We start from the raw sequence: 10,773 nt of genomic DNA, 5'->3' as shown, positions 1-10,773 counted from the left end.
GTAATTGATTTACTTATTTATTGTTTTATTTTTCTTCTCCACTAGATTATGTATTGAACAGCTGCTGCTAAGTTAACAAATTTCATGTCACATGCCGGTGATAGTAAACCTGATTCTGATCATGTTCCATCGTATTTCAATTTCCTTTGGATGTTTTTTTTGCACCATGTTGTGCGTGAAAATCCCCACAGAAAACAGTTTCTGAGGTACTCAAACCACCCCATCTGGCACCAGCAGTCATTCCAGTCAAACTAACTTAGATCATATTTCCTCCCCAGTCCGCTCTTTGGTCTGAACAACAACAGAACCTCTTGACCATGTCTGCGTGCTTTTATGCATTGAGTTGCTGCCACATGATTAGCTGATGAGATATTTGCATTAGGTGTACCTAATAAAGTGGCCACTGAGTGTGTATTCTATTAATTTGTAACTTCAAACATTTTTGAAAGAAATGAGTAAAAAGAAAGTTATGCCTGAGAATAAGCACACCATGCAAAAGGACTCAAGAGGCTGCAAATGCTGAAATCTGTAGTAATGAAGTCCTGATGCAGTTTCACGCTGAACCACAAATGATTCATAAACACCAAATAATCTGCAGATGCTGGGGTCAAAGCAACACTCACAACACCCCCATCCCAGTTTCACTCTGCCCCCTCCCCCAGCTGCCTATCACCTCCCTCGAGGTTCCCCCTCCTTCTACTACCCATTGTGTTTTCCTCTACACCTTTCCTGCCTATCACCTCCCTGCTTCCCTTCCCCCTCCCCTTTATCTTTCTCCTTACTGGTTTCTCACCTGGAACCTACCAGCCTTCTCCTTCCCACCCTCCCCCCACCTTCTTTATAGGGCCTCTGCCCCTTCCCTCTTCAGTCCTGATGGAGGGTTCCAGCCCGAAACGTTGACTGATCGTTTCCACGGATGCTGCCCGACCTGCTGAGTTCCTCCAGCGTGTTGTGAGTGTTGCCACGGACGATTCCTTTCCTCCCACAGAGGCTGCTCAACCTGCTGAGTTCTTCCAGCACATTCTTCATTACTGTGGCTAAACAGCCTGTGTTCCTCCGCTGTCCGTAGTCCTGGGTGGAAGAGAGAGACTGAGGAGGCCAGGATTGATAGTTGTGAGTCCAAAACATCCCAGGAACAGGCCATTCGGCCCACAACGTTGTTGCTGAACCAGCTAAAAAGCAAATCAAAAATCTCTCCATCTTCCTTACATCCATGTGCATATCCAAACATATCTTAAAAGCCTCTAATGTATTTACCTCTACCGCCGTACCAGGCACCCGATCCCTGAGTTCAAAACCCACACCCTGACGCTTTCAATGCACGCACTCTGGTATTAAACATTTCAACCCTGGAAAGTATGCCCAAGCTAAACTCCGACGTCCCAAGCTAACTGCTACACTACTGTTCATTTCCCTGCATAGATGCTTCCTGATCTGCTGAATTTCCCCAACATTTTTGCGTATTTAAACCCGAAGCCCAAACTTTTGCTCCACGTGACGTATGGGAGTACTTTGCCACTTTCCCAAGCTGCCCAATTGCATTGCAGTAGCCACAAAGTAGGCTCGGTGTACGCACACGTGCCTTTAAATGAATTTCCGCCCCGCAATGACGTCACTCGGTTGACGCCCCGCAGAGTGGCGGCGGCATTGCCCTGGAAGTCTGCGGTTCACATCCGGGTGGTGGTAGGTGACCCTGAGTCTGCGGACTGCAGCCGCCATGGGGGCTCACCTGGTGCGGCGGTACCTGACGGAGCCGGATGTGGAGCCCGATCCCAAATCCCTACCCAGCTTCCCGCCCGAGCTCGGCTTCCCCGAGCGCAAAAAGCGCGGTGAGTCGCCATTGGCTGGTGTCCGGATGCTGCAGCCGGCGGCAGTGCTGGGACGTCCCGGGGTTCACGGCCTGTCAGCCGGAAGAGGGGCCGGGCGGGGGGTGTCGGATGCACCAGGTCACAGTGGGTCGGGGAAGGCAGAGGAATGGGGTTGGAGTGCTGAGGAGACGCTCATCGGGGGTCTGAGGCAGCACTAACGAGAGACAGTGGGAGAATGGAGGGAGAGAAGACGTGGGAGAGGTTGAGGGAGAATGATGGAGGGCAGAGGGTACACTGGGATTGGGGGAGGAAGGAAGGAGCAAAAGAGGGTGTGGAATTGGGGGACAATGTGGACTGTGGGGATTATGCAGAGACTGGGGTTTACGTGTCTGGTATGTAGACATTTCTATGCAGAGACTGGAGTGTACATTTCTGTGGCCTGTAGACATTTTTAAGGTCCTATGCAATTCTGGTTGCTGTTAATGCATGCGATCAGGGAGGGTGCATGACCCTGGTGTTATCCAGAGTTGGGGCTATTGGACACAGCTCTGATTAAGAACCTAGGTAAAAACAAGAGGGAGCCATTTATACAGCACAGAAACTTTTTTTGGAGGCCAGTTCTCTGGATTCTTTCAAAAAAGCGTTAGAGCTCTGAAAGATAGCGGAGTGAAGGGATATGGGGAGAAGGCAGGAACGGGGTACTGATCGTGGATGATCAGCCATGATCACAGTGAATGGTGGTGCTGGCTCGAAGGGCTGAATGGTCTACTCCTGTGCCTATTGTCTATTGTGTATGCAGACTATCAATCTTCCTGCTTTCACAAATCCTACATCAGACTGCACATTCCCTTCCATTCACTCTCACGCTAGCGACAGTTTCTATCAACACCGGAACAGGCCATTTGGCCAACAATGTTGTGTCAAACCAGCTGAAAGGCAAATCAAAAACAACCAAACATTAGTCCCTACTACCTACACAATGTCCATATCCCTCCGTCTTCCTTGCATCAATCTGTTAAACGTCTCTTAAAAGCCTCTAATATATTTGCCTCTACCACCATACCAGGCAGTGCATTCCAGGCATCCACCCCTCTCTGAGTAAAAAACTTACCCCTCACATCCCCCTTGAACCTACCCCCTCTCACCTTATTAGGACATCAGAAAGTTTTTTAACAAGAACAGGCCATTCGGCCCAACAAAGCTTGGCCTATTCCTATTCACATAGTGTGTTGAAATGACTATTGAGTTTAGATTTGAAAGTCTCTAAGGTACTACTCTCAGATGCACAACTCGGTACTTTCTTCCATGTGTCCACAACTCTGTTTATTAGACATTTCAAACCTGGGAAACACATACTCCCTGTCTACTCTCTCTATGCCTCTCATAGTCTTGTTAACCTCTGTCTGATCTCCCCTCTGCTGCTGCAGGGAAAACAACCCAAGTTTATCCAGCCTCTGCGACAGCACATACCCTCTAAACCAGGTGGTAAGCCTCTTCAGCGCCCTCTCCAAATCCTCAACATCCTTCCTATAGTGGAGTACGCAATACTCCAGATGTGGCCTAACCAGAATTTCAAAAGTTGCAACACAACCTTTTGACTTTTGAACTCAGTGCGTCGACCAGTAAAAACAAGCATTCCATAATCCTCCTCAGTGACCTTACTGACCTGTGTAGTCGCTTTCAAGGAGCTATGAACTTGGATCCCAAGATCTCTCTGCTCAGCAACACTGTTAAGGATTTTACCCTGAATGTACTGTCTCTTTGCATTTGCTCTACCATGGTGCAACACCTCACATTTATCAGGGTTAGATTCCATCTGCCATTTCTCTGCCCATATCTGCAACTGATCTTTTTTTAAAATTTATTGAAATACAGCCCAGAATAGGGCCTCCGGCCCTGCGAGCTGCGCCAACCATCAACCCCTGATTTAACCCTAGCCTAATCGCGGGACAATTTACAATGACCAATTAACCTACTAACCAGTACGTCTTTGGACTGTGGGAGGAAACCCACGTGGTCACAGGGAGAACGTACAAACTTCTTAAAGGCAGTGCTGTCTGTATTCTTTGCCAGTCTTCTTCACTATCAACAACTCCACCAATCTCGGTATCAACCGCAAACTTACTAACCCACCCATCTTCATTTTTATCCAGGTTACTAATATACATCACAAACAGCAGCAGTCCCCGCAAGGATCCCTGCAGAACATCACTAATTACAGAGCTCCAGCGCGAATAGGTCCCTTCAAACACTACCCTGTCTTCTATGCACAAGGCTGTTCTGAATCCAGTCAATTTGTCGTTGATCCCATGCATCTTAATCTTCTGGATTAGCCTCCCATGAGGGACTTTGTCAAACGCCTTACTAAAATCCATGTAGACAACATCCACTGCCTGACCTTTGTCATCTTGTCAAAAAACTCAATCAAGCTGGCCCCTCACAAACCCACGCTGCCTCTCACTAATCAGCCTATAGGTTTCCAAAAGCTTATAAATCCTATCTCTGTGAATTTTCTCCAGCAATTTCCCTACAGCTGACTTGAGACTCACCAGTCTATAGTTCCTGAGATCTTTCCTTGTTCCCTTCTTAAATTGAAGTACAACATTAGCCACTTGCCAGTTCTCCGGGACCTCGCCTGTGGCTAGAAGTCGTGAAGATATTGGCCAAGGCCCAGCAATCTTGTCTCCTGCCTCCTTCAGTAACCTGGGGTAAATCCCATCAAGCCCGGGGGACTTATCCACCTTAAAACTCATTAGGAGGCCCAACACTTCCTCCTCCTTGACCTCTAAGTGCCCTAATGTATTTGTACACTCAACATTGATCTCCTGGTTCTCCCTGTCCTTTTCCTTGGTAAATGCTCACTAAGTACCTCACTCACATTCTCTCCATCCAAGCAAATTTTCCCCCCTTTATCCGTGAGTGGTCTCACCCTCTCCCTAGTTATCCTCTCGCTCTTGATGTATGTGTAGAATGTCTTGCGATTCACCGTAATTCTACTTGGACTTTTCACGGCCCCTCTTGGCTGTTCTAATTCCCTTCAGTTCTTTTCTGGCTTCTTTATACTCATGAGCTTTGTTTCATCCTAACCTGATCTTCTTTGGATTGTGGGAGGAATCTGCAGTCACAGAACGGATCTGCAAACTCCACTCCATGTGCATAGACCTAAGCTGCTTCACTTTCCCTCATAAGACAATCTTTTTCACCCAGGAATTAATGTTATGAGCCTTCTCATCACGTCCTCTGAATAAGCAGATTAAAGTTCTGTGCAGTAACTCCAGGGGTGGTTTCACCAGAACCCCACGTTTTATAGCAAAACGTTGTTGCTTCTATATTGCAGTCCGCTGGTGATAGAAGCAAATGTTGTATTTGATTTCCTAATTACCTGCTGTGCCCATAGAGTCTTGCACTGAAACATCAACTACCCCTTCGCTGTCATAAATGCTACTTGATCAACTGAGTTGCTCCAGTTTATTCTTTGCTTGAGATTCCAAAGCTGCAGATTTTTGTCTCAAAGTTCAAAGTAAATTTTTTTGTCAGAGTGCATACATACTACCCTGAGATTTAGTTTCTTGTGGGCCTGCACAGTAACACCGAGAAACATAATAGAACCAGCGAAAGACTATCCCAGCAGGGCGAACAAACAACCAATGTGACAAAGACAACAAACTGCAAAAAATAAATAAATAAATAAGCGATAAGTCTCAAGAACACGATATGAAGTGTCCTTCAAAGTAAGTCCATAGGTTGTGAGTATATTTCAATGATGGGGTGAGTGAAGTTATCATCTGTATTGCCAAGTGCTGTGCTACCAACTACACCACCATGCTGCTTTTTTTGCCATTCACTCCAGATCCCCTGTATAACTTACTTTCCGACATATTTTTGCACAATCAGCAGATCTGTCTACAATCTACTTGTTCCTTCATCTCGTTAATTCATGTTTCATATAACGGAGGCCCCAGCGCAGATACTTTCTGTACGTCAGATAATCCTACATCCATGCTAGGATATCAGATGCCCCTTGGAAGTCCGACTGCCTGCTGGTTCCCTTTATGTGTTGTTGTACTGGCTGGTTTACTATCAAAACCTCTCCCTCTTTATGTTTCCAGCCTTCGCTAATTTCAAAAATGTTCCTGCACTTTGTTATTTTGTTTACCCTGTCCTTTGATTTAATTCATGTTTTAATTCACTGATGGATCATTCTTCCCATGGTCTCCATTTCCCAACAGGCATTATACTGAATTATCTCCTTGAATACCTGCCACTGCCTGTCGACCATCGTAGCTTTAAATCTTGTTAGAGAGAGAGAGATTGCTCGAGTACAGAAGCCGGCTGTCATCTTGTGACAGATGCTGGCTCGATGTTTCAGTCTCCCATGATGCTTGTAGCATTGATTGGGCATTGAATTATTTTGCATGATTTCATTTGGTCTTCTTGAGAAATGCCTTGGAATGATTGATGTAGAGATGCTTCATCACTGTAATGGATGTGGGCTTATCTGTAGCATACCTCTCTGTTTCTCTCTCAGAGATGATTGCAACCCAAGAAGAAATGAATGCCGCCCAGCTGCCCCTGAACCAGCGCGATTACTGTGCCCACTACCTCATCAAGTTTCTGAAGTGTAAGAGGGACATGTGGCCCAACTTCTTGGAGTGCAAACATGAGCGACACGACTGGGACAAGTGCGAGCATGAGGAGTAAGGTTCACTTTTGTGTTGGCTGACTGAACCATTGAACCTGGCTTAATTCTCCAACAGCCCCCTTATCCTCCCTCTCCCCAGTCTAAACTGCAGGAGACATGAGGTTCACCCAAAACATGGCATCGATACCGTTGCAGGGTACAACAATACAGGATAAGATAAACTTGGTCTCAATTGCAGATAAATTACCCGAAGGTGTAGAAAATGTTAGTGTCACCCCCTTTACCGTGGTTGAGACTTCACTCCCATCACGGAAAGCTGGGGTACAGAGTCCTGATTGAGTCTCCCAGTGAGTAAAGCGCTGTGTTGTTCCTGGGTCCTTCCAACTCCTACCTCAAACCACAGGATGGTGACAAACATCCTGTACCACAGTATCAGAGCTTCAGGGAAACTGTTCCCCGGTCTGCTGTCAACCCAGGGGAATTGGTGGGGGGGGGGTGGTATAACGTCTGTGAGATCTTGCTGTGCACCTGCTACTGCAGTGTTTGTTTAGACTGTGACCAGTGGGCCTTCTGTTGCCTGTCAGACAGTAGCAGGCGCCCCAGTAATCTTGTTCTTTTGTCCCAGTTACGTGATGCGCATGAAGGAGTACGAGAGAGAGAGGCGTCTGCTGAAGAGGAAGAAGCTGATGGAGGAGCGCCAGGCTGCGTAGTGAGTGTTTCTGGACAAGCTTGGAGTCGCTCTTCCAGCACCAGTCAGGACGTCCCGTCTGCAGGAGAGATGGGCAATGTTTTGTACATAATTCTATCTCCTGAAATCAATAAAGATGTTCTAAACCTGGTGTGGCTTCACCCCTCTCTCTTCTGGTTCTGACTCAACCCCTTGTCAGCGTGTGTCTTGACAGTGTCGAGGGGTTGATTCATGTTGGTGGGCTCCATCGCTGATCCTCGTCCTGTCCCTGTAAATGCAGTTACAGACCTCCCAGTGTGAAGTCAGGGTTGTCCCAGTCTGTATGGGAATCAGTTCTCCCAGTGTTGTAACCAGTCCTTGCCCCACAGGAGATGTTTCTGTGACTGTGGATTAATAGTAGGGGCTTGCCAAGGAGAATACCTCTGCTCCTGGGTGAGATGGATGGTACTTTAAAGGGCTTAGATTAACAACCACAGGATTGGTCAGCCAAGGGACAGGAGGCTGTGATACGGAGGGTAAAGCGGAAATCATCATTGGATGAACCACATTGGAATGGGAGCCAGGACCATGAACTGATCAGGGGAATTAAATGGGAATGCAATACTGCAGGGTTGTGAGTTAGTCCTGACGAAGGGTCTCGGCCTGAAACGTCGACTGCACCTTTTCCTACAGATGCTGCCTGGCCTGCTGCGTTCACCAGCAACTTCGATGTGTGTTGCTTGAATTTCCAGCATCTGCAGAATTCCTGTTGTCTGCAGGGTTGTGAGATGGTTATAGATAACCAGGATCTGTCAGCAAGGGATAAAAAAGTTTATCTCCATCTAGAGAAAGGGCAGAGGAAATGCTAATAAACAAACGAGGGATTTCTGTCTGATTCTCCGTTCCTATCGAGCACATTGAATTAGAGGCACAAATAGAAGCAAGTACGTGCAGTATAATAGCTGCTACAAGGAATGGTAGCAAAATGACCAAAGTTGGGAATTAAGAATTCCAGCATACTCAATGTAGAATGAAGTCTACTTAAATGTAGACTTCAATATTTAATGAATAAATGGACAAAATGGAAGAGAGAGGGCAATCTTGACTATGATAAAATCTAGCATCAAGTTGAAAAGAGAATCTTAAATCAAACCAAATCATCAAAGGTTAATCTGGGTCCCTTTACTGACTGAAACAGGACAAAGTAGGCTGCAAATATTGAAACGACAAAGATGTAAAGATAGATTTTGCTTCCGCCTTCATGCAAGAAAGCAGAAGAGTGGAGAAAAGGCTTGAAGTGAATGAGGAGCTGAAGGAAATGTAAACATACTGGAGAAAATTTACGGGTTGCACCTGAACCTGAGGGGGACCAATATTCTCATGGGGAGGTTCATTAGAGCTGTTGGGGAGGGTTTAAGCTAACTTGGCAGGGGGTGAGAACCAGAGTGAAGGGATTCTGGAAAGGACGGATGATGAAAAAGTGAAGATAACCTGCAGTCAGATTGTCAGGAAGGGCAGGCAGGTGATGGGACTTAGTTGCAGCCAACAGGCTGAGTATCAAAACATTAGGGATGCAAAGTCAGATAGGATAGCAAATACAGTACACAAGGTGTTGTATCTAAATGCACGTAGCATAAGAAATAAGGTGGATGATCTTGTTGCAATATTACAGATTGAATGATGTTGTGGCCATCACTGAATCGTGGCTGAAGTTGGGAGCTGAATGTCCAAGGTTACACGTTATATCGGAGGGATTGAAAGGTAGACAGAGGGGGTGCTGTGGCTCTACCGGTAAAGAAAGGTATCAAATCAGTAGAAAGATGTGATATAGGATCGGAAGATGTTGAATCCTTGTGGATTAAATTAAGAGACTACAAGGGTAAAAGGACATTGATGGCAGTTATATACAGGCCTTCCAAAAGTGGCTGGGAGGTGGACCACACATTACAACAGGGAATAGAAAAGTTGAGTCAAAAGGGCAATGTTATGGTGGTTATAGGGGATTTTAACATACAGGTTGATTGGGAAAATCAGGTTGCTAATGGATCTCAAGAGAGTGAGTTTGTTGAATGCCTAAGAGATGGCTTTTTAGAGCAGTTTGTGATGAGCCTACTAGGGGATCAGCTATACTGGATTGGGTGTTATGTAATGAACCTGAGGCCATTGGGGAGCTTAAGGTAAAAGAACCCTTAGTGATCATAATATGATTGTGTTCAACTTGAAATCTGATAGGGAGAAAGTAAAGTTTGATGTTGCAGTATTTCAGTGGAGTGAGGGAAATTACAGTGGTACGAAAGAGGAGTTGGCCAAGGTAAATGGGAAGGAGCTGCTGGCAGCGATGTCAGCAGAGCAGCAATGGGGTGAGTTTCTGGGAAAAATGAGGAAGGTGCAGGACATGTGTATTCCAAAAATGAAGAAATACTTAAATGGTAAAATAGTACAGCCACAGTTGACAAGGGAAGTCAAAGCCGTTTTAAAAGTAAAACAACGGCATACAACAAAGCAAAAACTAGTGGGAAGATCGAGGATTGGGAAGTTTTTAAAAACCTACAGAGAGCAATGAAAAAAATCATTAGAAGGTAAAAGATGAAATATGAAAGCAAGCTAGCAAATAATATCAAAGTGGATAGTAAAAGTTTCTTCAAGTATGTTAAAAATGAAAGAGAAATGATAGTGGATATAGAACTGGTAGAAAATGAGACAGGAGAAATAATAACGGGACAAGGAGATGGCTGCTGAACTAAATGAGTATTTTGCGTCAGTCTTCACTGTGGAAGACACTAGCAGTATGCCTGATGTTGTAGTGTGTGAAGGAAGAGAAGTGGGTGCAGTTACTGTTACAAGAGAGAAGGTGCTCAAAAAACTGAAAGACCTAAAGGTATATAAGTCACCCGGACCAGATGAACTGCACCCTGGTGTTCTGAAAGAGGTAGTGTTAAGATTCTGGTGGCATTAGAAATGATCTTCTAAAAATCATTGGACTCTGGCATGGTGCCAAAGGACTGGAAAATTGCAAATGTTACTACACTCTTTAAGAAAGGAGGAAGGTAGCAGAAAGGAAATTATAGACCAGTTAGCCTAACCTCAGTGGTTGTTAGGATGTTAGAGTCAATTGTTAAGGATAAGGTGATTATGTACTTGGCGACACAGGACAAGATAGTACAAAGTCAGCATGGTTTCCTTCAGGGAAAATCCTGCCTGATGAACCTGTTGGAATTCATTGAGGAGATTACAAGTCCGATAGATAAAGGGGATGTAGTGGATGTTGTATATTTGGACTTTTAGAAGGCCTTTGACAAGGTGCCACACACGAGGCTGCTTACCAAGTTAAGAGCCCATGGTTTACAGGAAAGCTACTAACATGGTAAGAGCAATGGCTGATTGGTAGGAGGCAGCGAGTGGGAATAAAAGGATCCTTTTCTGTTTGGCTGCCGGGAGTCGGTGTTGGGACCACTTCTTTTTATGCTGTATATAAAGGATTTAGATGATAAAGTAGATGGCTTTGTTGCTAAGTTTGCAGATGATACGAAGATCGGTGGAGGGGCAGGAAGTGTTGAGGAAACAGGTAAGATGCAGAAGGACTTAGACAGATTAGAAGAATGAGCAAGAAAGTGGCAAATGAAATACAATGTTGGAAAATGCATGGTCATGCACTT

The 10,773-nt window shown here is 45.4% G+C and overlaps 1 protein-coding gene across 1 annotated transcript; it reads left to right on the top strand.

Annotated features, from left to right (window-relative positions):
- The first annotated feature begins 1,658 nt into the window (after window positions 1-1,658).
- ndufb7 (NADH:ubiquinone oxidoreductase subunit B7) lies at window positions 1,659-7,289 on the top strand. The gene is made up of 3 exons (XM_063035722.1): window positions 1,659-1,829; window positions 6,337-6,505; window positions 7,076-7,289. Exons 1-3 carry the CDS (start codon window positions 1,718-1,720, stop codon window positions 7,158-7,160), a joined length of 366 nt encoding a protein of 121 aa, XP_062891792.1. The 5' UTR covers window positions 1,659-1,717; the 3' UTR covers window positions 7,161-7,289.
- Window positions 7,290-10,773: the final 3,484 nt, after the last annotated feature.

Source organism: Mobula hypostoma, chromosome 29 (genome assembly GCF_963921235.1).
Source record: "Mobula hypostoma chromosome 29, sMobHyp1.1, whole genome shotgun sequence".
Classification (NCBI taxonomy): Eukaryota; Metazoa; Chordata; class Chondrichthyes; order Myliobatiformes; family Myliobatidae; genus Mobula; species Mobula hypostoma.
Note: the sequence above shows the minus strand (reverse complement) of the source record. Positions and strands in the feature narration are given on the sequence as shown.